This window comes from Macrosteles quadrilineatus, unplaced genomic scaffold (genome assembly GCF_028750875.1).
Source record: "Macrosteles quadrilineatus isolate MER2022 unplaced genomic scaffold, UCM_ALF_1.0 Scaffold_8__2_contigs__length_117827958, whole genome shotgun sequence".
NCBI lineage: Eukaryota > Metazoa > Arthropoda > Insecta > Hemiptera > Cicadellidae > Macrosteles > Macrosteles quadrilineatus.
The window spans coordinates 59,951,983-59,965,376 of record NW_026542601.1 but is presented as its reverse complement, the minus strand read 5'-3'; the positions used below and the strand labels follow the sequence as shown (position 1 = coordinate 59,965,376).

Below are 13,394 nucleotides of genomic sequence, written 5' to 3'. Positions count from 1 at the left end.
CAATGCAATGTTTACACTTATAACAAAAGTACCGGTAGTACGGGCTCTTGACTCAGGAGAAAATGCTTTAGGGTTTTTCTTTGACCTGAGCAAGGCATTTGATACTGTAAATCACGATATGCTGATCAATAAACTAGAATCTATTGGTGTTAGGGGGCTGGCACAGGAGTGGTTCTCCTCATACCTTAGAAAGAGGGAGCAATTCGTTGAGGTCAGAGGTGTTGACAGTTCTGGGTGTGCTCGACCCTTTGTCTCCTCTCGGGACACCGTCACTTGTGGGGTTCCCCAGGGATCTGTCCTCGGACCTGTGCTGTTTCTGATCTATATCAATGAACTGCCTTCAAGTGTTGAGGCTGGAGAGATCTGTCTTTTTGCGGATGACACGTCTTTAGCTCTGTCTGGCTCAACTTCCGAGGAATTAGAATTAAAATCTTTTATTGAGGCAAATAACGTAAAGCAGTGGTTTGACTCCAATTTATTAAATCTCAACCCCAACAAAACTGAATTGCTCCGTTTTTCAATCCAAGGCAATCCACACACAACTATCCTTTTAGACAACGTGGAAATTGAGTCCACAGAAGGCGTCAAGTTCCTTGGTTTAATATTAGACAAACACCTTCGTTTTTATGACCATATCGACAGTGTGTGTACGAGGGTTGGTTCCGGCATCTTTCTTTTAAAACAATTGTCAATTTTTTCTGATCAGAACGTCCTTATGACCGCCTATTATGGGGTCATTTTCCCTCATTTAGTATACGCAGTGCCGGCATGGGGATATGAGAATGGAAGGACCAGATTTCTATTTCGACTTCAAAAGAGAGCAATTCGAACCATCTTTAAAATCAGCTCACGAACTTCATGCAAAGATTTTTTCCAGTCTTCAAATATTTTAACTTTTCCATGCATATACATCCTTGAAACACTCTCTTTTCTGAAAAAGAACATTTCCATTTTTTCAAGTTCCAGATCATGTCCATATTCTTTGCGAAACAGTCTTAATCTTCAGATACCAAAACATTCAACCACCTTTTTCAAAAAACATCTTTATTATAACGGTATACTGCTTTTCAATGCACTGCCAACACATCTAAAAATTGAGTCAAACCCTGTTGTTTTTAAAAAATCACTTCGAAAATTACTGGTGTCCAAGTGTTACTACCGTGTCCGTGATTTTATTGCTGATGGGTAGTCATGGGCATATGGTATGCTTGGTTCATGAATTGATTACATGTAAATATTGTTTGTTTTAGTAGTTATTTTATAGTTTATAAGACAATTTGTATTTTTTTATGTATATTGACTTAGCCAATGCATTCATGTAAATCTGGCCAAATAAATGATTTATGATTTATGATTTATTTATGATTTATGATTTAGATTTGGGAGGGGGGCATAGGCGTGAGTTATGCGTCACATGGGGATGGCGGGGCTTAAAAACGACGAAAAGCGTGTTAAGTAATATCATAGATAAAACATACTCCTCAACGAGGACACATATCCCTTGAGGAGTATGTTTTATCTATGATAATATGTGGATAGTCCATACTTAAGTTAATGTGATGTATTAAAATCATGGAATTGGTAATTATTTATGGAACGACGTTTAATCCATATCAATCGCAATCCTCATCAGGCAGAACGTTTTCCAAAATTATGATTAATTGCATGGATATAATTATTAGACTATTAATACAAAATATAGATTTGTTGTATATATTATTATAACTGAACAGTTTGAGTTGATTGTATTCTTTTATACATTAACGTAAACATGTTATGCCGTTGATTATTAATTCTTGGGTAGGTGTATAAACAGTTGTTATACTTTACATTTCAATTGAAAATAAAAAGCTTCATGGACATAAAACTGAGTGCTTTGGCATCATGATCATGAGAGAAAAACAACATAACCTAATAAAATAACGCAATTGAAAAAAAAAACTGTTAGGTTACTAGGTTAGGTTAGGAGAATGGAGACCTAGTTGTTGTTGTTGTAGCTAATCAAACATTCAAACAAGTAACCAACAAACACGCGACACGCGAGCAAGCAAGAAAAGTGATTGTGATAAAAAACCACCTAACCAACATGAACCATAGCTAGGTGGATGGTACATACATTATTAATGCGTTTTGTATTTTCTTTCTTTGGAATTCGCACCACTCATAACCCCTTTTTGGAATGAGGATTTGAACCCACTTTTAAGAATAAAATGGTGTTTTATTTTGTTAGCAGTGGTAAGTTGTTGGTCGGGGTTATTTCTCTCTTTAAATTAAAACTGCTCACTAGTTTATACAAGAAATGCTTTAAGTTAAAATAGTCTAGGTACGGTAGTACGTTCTAAGTCCCGGTATTTATTTATGCACAATAAGCTATGGTTGAGGCTGGACTGGACCCTGGACCCCAAGTCTGCCCCTTCCCTTCAATCTAAGTTAGGGCCTCAGCCCTCCTACTTTTCCTATTATTATTATTCAATCAACTCATAATATTTTTGTCAGAACTGTGACATTTGACTCCATTAGATAAATTCATTGGGTTATTTAGGCCTAGTTAAGTTAATAATTTAATTTCCTCATTAATTGATAGCAATAGCACCTTTATCTTACAAGTTATTAATTGGATTTTATTCTAACAGATGATTTAGTTAATCAAATGTTACGTGATTTATTTGTTTTTAGTGAATCAAAGTGGTTGTGTAGGCCTAACAACTAGTTTCAGCTCACAATAGAGCCTACTTCAGGTTTTGCCAAGGACATTGTCGCTTCTTCTGAAGGTCGACAAAGTTCTTAAATATATTTACAAAACATAAAACACAATTAAAACCTACAACATGCTTGACTAGGCCTAGCTTTAATGACGCGACTGGTAGGAGTTAACCAATATCTTTCCGAAAGAGAGGTACCGGAACTCCAATCCACCGCGTATCGATGTAGAGTACTAAGTTAGTCATAAATTGATTGAAATCATCGATATAACTTATGTGAATCGACGTCACTATGGAGTCAGATATCAATATTTAAATTTAGGCTATTGTTTTTTTCTCTCTAAATTTTTTAATTTTTCCAATTTTGGTTGCTAACATAGTAAGTTATGGAATCTTAATCAAACTTATATCTGGGGTCAGTGCTCGATTTGTCAAAAATAAAGCGGCGGCACTGTAACCTATTTAGTGTCATTAGTACCTCACAAATCGAACACTGTCCCAAAACTTGGTCTGACAACCCACCACCACCTTGGAATTTTTTTGCCACCCTTTTATAATATAGGCTAATGTTAACCAGGGCCGCAGCTAGGGGGTGGCAGGGGGGGTTGTTTTCCCCGGGTGGCAAGTTTTGGGAGGCGGCAAAATTTAGGATGTTATGTAATTTGTTTGATCTTATCTAACAGGGGCAGGTCGAGACGTAGAAGCACTTCATCCTAAATCAAATTAGGCCTATTGCGCAACCCAGACAATTGTTTTCTTGTTGCCCTTACAAGTCAAGGCGCCCAATGAATGTCTGTAGCTTCCCAATAAGTTCATCCTCGGGAAGATATCTTCCTAGCCAGATTACCAAGATTTATCATTCTAGCATCAGAGAGCTCGTTACAATCAAAGAGTAAGTGATTGGCTGTCTCTTCTGACCTATCACAGTGCCTATATATCGGTTCACCATCAAATAAGCCTATCCGTTGTAAATGTTTCCTGAATCGCCCATGACCAGTTATCAGTTGTACAGTTAATTTGATACTTCTTCTGTCTAGTCTCAAGAGGTCATAGGCAACCTTTTTGGAAGGCCTAAACAGAGTAAGCTTGATGACCCTAAGAAGGGGGGTGTCAACCCAGCGTTTGTGGTGCTTTTCTTTGGCCCATGACGCAATCGAAGAACATGCGCTGTTTCGTGAAATGCCACAGAAGGGTTGTGGGCCTATCATGGTTGTCGCAGAGGCAGTGTTTGCCAATCTGTCTGCAGCTTCATTACCTTTTGTGCCTGAGTGTCCTGGCACCGAGCAGAGCGTAAGATCATTTCTCCTACCCACCTAAGACACAGAAGCAAGGCAGACCCACACGAGCCTAGAGTTGACTTCTTAAGAGTTTAGTGCTTTTAAGGTTGCTTGACTATCGGTGTAGATATTGATTGTTTTGTCTCTGATCTCTTTATTAAGATGTTCTCAAGCACAAACCAAGATGGCAGTGACCTCCGCTTGAAAAACAGTTGGGTACACCTGTACACCCCCATAGGAAGACAAATGCCAGTGCCTTTATTTATCCAATGCACACCTGCTCCAGTGCCCCCATTTTACTTTCTCCCCCTATACCATAGTATATGGAGAAAGTACCTATTGTTTTCGTCAAAATTTTCGAGTTTGAGTTTTGATTGGATATATTCGTTTTGGGTCCCCCCTGGACCCAAAAAAGTGGTTTCGAAGTGATGTCTGTGTGTCTGGATATGTACAGAGCTAGGGACTACACCTGTGGTCCGATTTCGATGAAATTTGGTATGTAGGTTCTAATCCATGGTATCTCCAGGCATTTTTTTTTCATTTTTTTGAAATTTTGATTTTTAATGGGGATTTTCCCATAAAAAACCGGAATAATTGGATTTTTTCAAAAATGGCCCAAACGATTTTGATAAAAATTTAGTATGTTGTAGCCCTTTAAATTCTGAAAAAAATTGTACAAATCCCATTTCTGTAAAAATTACGGTTCAAAAGTTATTGTAAATTGTGTTATTTTCCCATAAAACCTCATAAAACAACAAAAAATAGGATTTTATAAAAAAAGTCCTGTTTTGATTTAACATAGTATGTTATGGTCCTTAAAATTTTGATAGTTTTTTCATTTTTTTATCTTGATTTTTAATGGGGATTTTTTATGGGGATAAAATAACGGTAAAATAGGATTTTCCCAAAAATGGCCTGAACGATTTTGATAAAAAAATTAGTATGTTATAGCCCTTTATATTCTGAACAAAATGGTACAAATCCCATTCCTGTAAAAATTACGGTTCAATAGTTATTGTAAATTATGTTATTTTCCCCATAAAAACCCCATAAAATAACGGAAAATCGGATTTTCCCAAAAGTGACCCGAACAACTTTGATACAAATTTAGTATGTTACTAGCTGTGTACCCGTTCTACGCACGGGGATCTTATAATATTCAGTTGAAACCTTCTTATATAACGAACAGCAGTTGGTTTGCATATTTTAAGATATGCTGGCCAAACTATTATACATAGCTTCATTTTATGTTGTTTTTTGTTGTTCCGGATCGGTATGACAATCAATAAAAGGTTAAATTACCTCTGTGTCTGCCGGTCGATCCTATAACGGTAGGCTTACTTTTATTTTTACTATCTGATCTCGTTTGCATGGCTCAATCACGTCCTGGTTGAAGTTCGTTCGCTACGCTCACTCACCTGTATGTTGGAGCTCGTTCGCTGCGCTCACTTTCCTTCAGGTTAGCTCGTTCGCTACGCTCACTTGCCTTCAGGTTAGCTCGTTCGCTACGCTCACTCGCCTCCAGGTTGCAAATTAGCTGTTGTCATAAATGTAAAAGAAATAATAGTGCTAGTGCTGCACCCTGTTGGTAATCCTTGTAACTTTAATGCTATTGAACATCACAGAACAGAACCAACTTGTTTAATTGAAACAGCTGTTAAGATTCAATAATTTCATTTCTCATAAGGTTAACATGGGCTTCCAGAAATTCCACGTCAAAAATCGACAAAAACTTGATTTTCAAGGGTTTACTGTTAAATATCTAACTGTCTCATATTCGATGAAATACGTCTAAAACCATCTCATATATGTATAGTATTTGGAAAATAAGTTTCAGGCGGGACAGTGCTATAGTTATTGAGGAGTAGTTGTAATAAAGTGCGTATTTTAGCGTTACCAAGAGAATGACAGATAGACAGACAGACAGACAGACAGACAGACAGACAGAAATTGAGATAAGGTTTGATTCGGTTTCTCTGACCTATGAAATGTAAAAATAACCAAAAAGTTCATTATTCTAAGCAATGTACAGACAAAACTCTAATTTTATTTATATAGATAGTCCTTAAATTCTGAGCAAAATTGTACAAATCCTATTTCCGTATATTTACTCTCACCGCTTACACATGATAAAGGTTGTTGACAAACTTATGGGAGAAAGTATGTGTCAAGCCCCGTTTCCATCAAACATTTTGTACCAACAATGTTGGGAGCCAAGTTCAAGTTGATTTGAGCACAGCTCCCAACGATGTTGGCGCGCTGTTTCCATTCCAGCAGTGCGCGCCAACATTTCGCGCCAACATTTCCTGCCAACCTACTGCGAGCACATTTCACTACCATCCACACCCACACACCTATCTACACCAGTGCACCTTCATCATGGAGAGCGAAGAGACTGCTGCTGCTGCTTTCGTCGTAATGGCTGGTGCATATCACCAATTAATTAGTTTAAAACGCAGAAAGCGACCGCGATGGTGGGTTAGGAGTTTTTTTTTTGCTAAAAGGGCCGCTGAAGGTGCCTACAACTCCCTTATGAGGGATTTAAGACTTCGAGCAGGATCCCAAAATTTTGTACGAATGACGGCAACTGACTTTGAAGAATTACTAAACTTGGTGGCTCCTCTAATCGCTAAACATGGTGAGCGCAGTCCCATATCAGCTGGCGAAATGTTAGCAGCTACATTTAGATACTTGGATGGCATCACTCCTTTTATTAGTTTTTGTGCTTGCTGTTAGACACATCCCACACACTGTCTCACTTTCATACAAAGATATCAACTTTAACACTTTGTCTTTTCCCCAATCTTGACTTGACATCGCCATGGCCTCACTATACCGTCCAAAAGCCCAACAGAACAAGATACACCGACACGACACAAGAATGTTTACACCATAAACAAAAACACGTGTTGTTGTTGGTGTTTAACCCGTCTGCTAGGCTAGAGGTGCGATGTGCGATAGTGCTGCGGTGGATGTGCTGGAACTACTCACAGAGCAAGTGCGCATGCGCGAGTTCTGCTCACAGCAATGTTGGCAGCTGGACACCGTTTCCATTACCTTTTGAGCACAGCTCACAACAATGTTGTCAGCTGCAACGGCTGCCAACACTTTTTGTTGGCCAACACTGCTCAAAACATTATGCTAGTGTTTCCATTCAACATTTTACTCCAACTTTGTTGTGAGTTTAGCTGACAACAATGTTTTGAGCAGAAAATGTTTGATGGAAACGGGGCTGAATCAGAATGCTGATACCGTTTATTTGATCATAGAACCATCAGTGTAGCATTCTAAATCTTCTGTGGGGATGGGCCCTTTTCTGCCAAACCAATCTTTCCTATCTGGTATTAGTACTTTGAAAGGCTTTCCAAAGGGGTATTTTTTGGACATGTGATCTGAAGGCAGGTTCAACTCACCATTGTGTACCACCTGAATAATTTTGGAGTGCCCCTTATTGTTTCCTGTGGTTATCCATAAGTTTTCTCATCTGTAATTTGTTTTAACCTTACAATAAAAAAAATGTTTATTTTGCTTACTTAAGTGGTTTAGCCAATACAATGAAATATAAAAATAGATGAACACGGTAGTGAGGTTCAGGGATGGGAGCGGCGGACATGACTGCTCAAGGTCAAAGTCGTTTTTTGTATTTTTACAGGCGTGTGTAGGGTGTAGAATGGAGGGCCGCTGCCCGCACCATCTACCCCTGATCCCCTCTCTGCTCCTTGTCGACAACAACTATATATACTCATTTTCAAGTCAAAAGTTTACTCATGGCTGTTAGAAAATCCATTTTACACTCTTAAAGAATTTTTAGATATGACTATTATAAAAATGACTATATAATATATAATCTACTAGCTGACCCGGCGAACTTCGTATCGCCTAAGTTATAGGTTTCCCCTAAGACAGACCGATGGAAAACCCGTCAGACGTTGTCTGTTGTCTTGCCTTTGACTATTTTTAATTTAAGTACCGTTACGTTTAATTTTCAAGATGATCTCGTTCGCATCGCTCAACCACGTCCTGGTTGAAGTTCGTTCGCTACGCTCACTCACCTTTGGGTTGGAGCTCGTTCGCTACGCTCAGTCACCTTTAGGTTGGAGCTCGTTCGCTGCGCTCACTTGCCTTCAGGTTAGATGTTCGCATCGCTCAATCACGTCCTGGTTGAAGTTCGTTCGCTACGCTCACTCACCTTTGGGTTGGAGCTCGTTCGCTACGCTCACTCACCTTTAGGTTGGAGCTCGTTCGCTGCGCTCACTTGCCTTCAGGTTAGCTCGTTCGCTACGCCACCTCGCTTCCAGGTTGAAGTTCGTTCGCTACGCTCACTCACCTTTTGGTTGCAAATTAGCTGTTGTCATAAATGTAAAAGAAATAATAGTGCTGCACCCTGTTGGTAATCCTTGTAACTTTAATGCTATTGAACATCATAGAACAGAACCAACTTGTTTAATTGAAACAGCTGTTAAGATTCATTAATTCCATTTCTCATAAGGTTAACATGGGAAACTCCAGAGCCACTGGGGCGGAGCCCTTTTAAGAATTTCGAAACGGGAAGTAGTTTACTTCCTATTCGCATACCTACAGAATTTACACACCAAATTTCATAACGATCGGTGAAGTCGTTCCGGAGGAGTTTGCAGACAAACACTGTGACACGAGAATTTTATATATTAGATATATGATATGACTATATAATCTAGCCATTAGATTAAGCCTATTTACTATGTGACTTTGTATGATTTACTATGTAAAGATTTAGCCCTAATTTGACAATGCCTATCTCAATGTATTTGATCAACGGCAATAAAGATTCTGATTTCTATATTTTTTATATCATATATTTTTTATTGCATTTATTTCTATCTGAAATTGTCATGGTTTCTAACCAAACGATCATTATCAGGTGAGGATCCAAGAATTTGTTGAGAAAGATTCAATATTTAATATTCAATATTCAACATTGAAAAATCTTTAGTTGCCCCCCTAATCCCCCTTTTGGGGGGGCACTCAAAGCTTTTAAATGTAAATCCCCATTTAGTGATACTTTGTTTTGAAGCGTTTACAAAAACTTAAAAAAAGATGAAAACCAGAGTTCGCTATCTCTTCTCTATCCAAAATGGTAGCCAATTTTACCAATACAAACCAATTTTACTATTGATTTTCCACAACATTTTACGGGCTACCATTTTGGATAGAGAAGAGATAGCGACCTCTAGTTTTCACCATTCTTTAAGTTTTTGTAAACCCTTCAAAATGATAAGCATCTAGACTGCCAGTGCAACTCCTAGGATCGTGGATCAGATCGAAAAACCCCCCACCACCGCTCCGTGCCGATGGTGTGATGTCAACCATTACTGCAACGATACGGAGTTGAGTCATGAGCCTGGTGGTGTAGTGGATAGCGTGCCGGGCTGATAATCCGAAGGTGCCGGGTTCGAATCCCGCTGGTTGCACTAACTTTTTGTCAACAATTTTTTTCATATCAGCAAGTTTGGTTGGTTTGGTTAGGTTATGACAGTTTAATTTTATAATTAAAAAATTATAAAATTGAATTTGAGACATTTATAATTTTATTTTTAGAACAGAGCTATTTTTTCGATTAGTAAACCTTCATTCGAGTTTATCATTATCAGCAAGTTTGGTTAGGTTATGCTAGTTTAATTATATTTGATTTAAATTTACCTACAAATTATACGTTTTGACAGCGACAGTGATACAGATAACAATTTTCCGCGAACAGTTAGATAAGCTATGCTGATGCGCCGGTATGATTCGGAAGCGTACGACATGGTGCCGTGGTGCCACAGCGTCTCTCTGATCCACGATCCTCGGAGTTGCACTGGCAGTCTAGACGCTAGTTTCAAAATGAGGTGTCACTTGCATGGGGTTTACATTTAAAATATTTGATTGGGGGGACACTAAAAAAAATTCAAAATCATAAAATGAAACTTCCTGCTAAGATTGCATGACCACCAAAAGGATATCTCTGTATACTTGGAAAAATATTAGATGGGGGGGGTCTTGACTTTTTATTCACCCTGTATAAAAGAGGAACTATGTATGTATGTGTGTATATACGTTATGGACTCCGAAACCGCTCAACAGATTGTAATGAAACTTTCAGGCATTATTAAGCATCTATCAAGGATAGTTCGAGTTAAGTTTAGTGCAGATCCGTCAAAAGGGCTCTGCCCCAGAGGGTTTTAAGTCTGCCAATGTCAGACTTTTTTATCTACAATGTTTACAAATAAATATAATTTAAAAGCAGATGTTAACTTTCACCAACTGTTTTGAAAGTTTGAATAATCACAACATTCTGTATTAGCATGATTTGAAATAGTGCCACAGTGTTTCTACAGAGTGCAGCACAGAAAACTATTTTACTTTTGAATTAGTCCAAATGTATTAAGCCCCAATCGCAGCACACCTGTGCACTCAACAACTTTTAAATTCTCCAATGTTAAATATTAAAAACATAAAAACCTTTATCAAAGTATTATCTATACTTATAAAAGGCAAAGCCCTCACTGACTCACTCACTCATCACTAATTCTCCCACTTCCCATTTACCTAGGAGGCTGAAATTTGGTACATTGATTCTTTAGGCATTAAATAGGAAAACTAAGTTGTTTTTATTCTGATCGGACTCTCGGGCTCCACCCCAGTGGCTCTGGAGTTTCCCATGTTAGCCTTATGATTTTTTATATTTAAAAGGAATTAATGAATCTTAACAGCTGTTTCAATTAAACAAGTTGGTTCTGTTCTATGATGTTCAATTGCATTAAAGTTACAATGATTACCAACAGGGTGCAGCACTATTATTAATTTTAATTTATGACAACAGCTAATTTGCAACCAAAAGGTGAGTGAGCGTAGCGAACGAACTTCAACCTGGAGACGAGTTAGCGTAGCGAACGAGCTAACCTTAAGGCAAGTGAGCGCAGCGAACGAGCTCCAACCTAAAGGTGAGTGAGCGTAGCGAACGAACTTCAACCAGGACGTGATTGAGCCATTCGAACGAGATCATCTTGAAAATTAAGAAGTTAAACGGGGCAAAGCCCGCGGGTACAGCTAGTAAACAATAAAAGGGATGACAATGCCTTAATATTTTTATCTTTCGTTCTATACCCACACAATCTAACATAAATTATTAAGTTAATAATAATCGTGCGTGCTATCTCGGGTATTCAAATGCCTCTCAATTTGTCATCAACCCACCACATTACTGTCATTAAAAGAAGGAACTCCAATAATACTAATGGGAAACTTAAATCCACTTAAGCTGTCCAACTTTACCAGACTAACGATTTAAAAAATGACGTCAAAATTGATTAAAGCAAAAATTATCAGAGGTAGGTTTAAGGGAGAAATAGTATTAATCATAAGAATACTGATGATTTCATCCGAATTACCCTCTCAATTTAAGCAACTACAATTTCCTTAGTGTCTTGCTTTTGCAATCACCATTATAAGGCACTAGGGCAATCCCTGACTATCGTCGGTTTAAATGTAGAAAAAAACATGCTTTTCACACAGACAGATGTATTTTTTTAGCGCAGCAACGCGCGCTGGGTAACTGCTAGTTGTAAATAAGAGACAAAACAGTTTATGAAAGCGACATTTAAATAGGTTACTTTTTGTGAACTTTTATAACTGATTAAAAGGCAGGTAAATCACACTTTATGGTGTAGAACTAAAGTCAATACATTTAATTTATAGTAAACAGGTTGTTTTATTCATGAAATAGCTGATAAACAAACATGATCTTTGAAAGGTGCTAAAATGGTCTAGGCCTACTGCTTTATTCAATTTGCCTAAAAAAAACAAGTTTTGAACCCTATTAAGATGCACAACTTGCGCACAGGTCCTTTCATTAATACTTATTTAAGAGGTATTGTAACTATCGATAATGCGGTAGTCTGTTCGATCCAGACCTAGATGCGATCAAAGAATCGGGTGCTCGAAATAAAAGACAAGAAAACCGCATTGGCGTGTGGGAGATGGGAGCCCGTGAGGTAGGACAACGACTGGAGGTACAGAGAGTGTTGGGTGATTGTGGTAGCAGTGGGAATGGAAGATGGTGTGATGGAACAACCAATGGGGTTTATTTGATCAGGCTGTATGATGTCACATCTCACATCGTATGATATCTAACAGTACATGGATCGAGCTAGCAGATTTAATATTTAAGTAACTTGGATAATTACAAATTGAGAAATATACAATTGATTTCAGATTTAAGTTAATACACTACGGTCAGAGTCGGATTAAATATTTGACCTTTGTTGTTTAGTATAAACTTTTTACTAAATTACAGTTTACTAGATTTGCACACATAATCTGGCTTTAAAATGTAACCTTAGGCCTTCATTTAAATTTGAATCAACTTCTATAATATTTCAGACTTTGTTTTAATTGTATGCAAAGGTCCAGTCCAGAATGAGAGGGACATATTGTACAACATAGGGTACTGCAATCAAAGTAAGGTAGACTCCCTGACAAGGCCCTTTTCATTGTGCAAGTACCCTTGTTAATGAGCATTTCTGTAAATTGTACACTTTGTGATTTAAGATCTTCATTTTAAAACATTTTAGGATTTTAAAAAGTATTTTTTTCTTTTACAGCTGTTTCGCCACCTGTTACACTCTTTATGGGACTTGACAAATATGAAAGTAAGTTGCTGATCTGTGAATCATCACATTATTTACTATTTTAAAATGTCTCAACCTATTAAAATTAATTTATTTTATGTATAATATATCTTGTAAAGCTAAACATCTCTGAAGAAGATATATCAAGCAGGAGTGAGTCCAGAGAAAAAAATCAGAAAACATAAGTTCACAGAAACACCTAAAAAGAAAAGGATTGGAAATAAGTGGACAGAAGAAATGAAGAGAGAACACAGTGAATACATGACAGGTGTTTGGGAAGAAAGAAGGAAAATACGGAAAAAGAGACCATGATGATGATGATTGTGTTTTAGTGCTCTCCTAAAGGGGAATTATCGATAATAATAATATATATATAGAGAGAGAGTTGTTGCGTTAGATGTATTGAGGGTTTTTATAAATGTGAAAATGTGTAAAAAAGGGTTAAAAACTAAGTAAACAATTTCTTCATACTGCAGAATAAACTGCTGTTTTTAATGCATGCGTAGCGGGTCTAAAGTAGCATTTTTACTCTCTAGGGTGTAATAAGCGTTTGTAGCCCATAAAGAGTAAAATAAATCAGCTGTTGTTTTGAGGTCCCCAGAGACCAAAAACACCCTCTGCTCTGTTCAAAGTCACATATATGTGTCCGTTAGCGCGATAACTTGAGCAAAAATTATCCGATTTTGATGAAATTCGGTAGAAACGTGTAAACCTAAATTTATTCAAACGAGTTCGCGAATCAGCATGATCGGACTATGGGAACGGGG

General features: G+C 37.7%; 1 protein-coding gene across 1 annotated transcript in view; it reads left to right on the top strand.

Annotated features, from left to right (window-relative positions):
* Positions 1–1,979: 1,979 nt before the first annotated feature.
* The window catches only part of LOC128999371 (coiled-coil domain-containing protein 25), a 37,249-nt gene continuing 25,834 nt past the window's right edge, over positions 1,980–13,394 (top strand). Inside the window, exons 1-2 of the mRNA XM_054425841.1 lie at positions 1,980–2,235; positions 12,601–12,648. Of these exons, the coding sequence (XP_054281816.1) occupies positions 2,211–2,235; positions 12,601–12,648 (73 nt within the window). The 5' untranslated portion in view covers positions 1,980–2,210. The remainder of the gene's footprint in view (positions 2,236–12,600; positions 12,649–13,394) is intronic.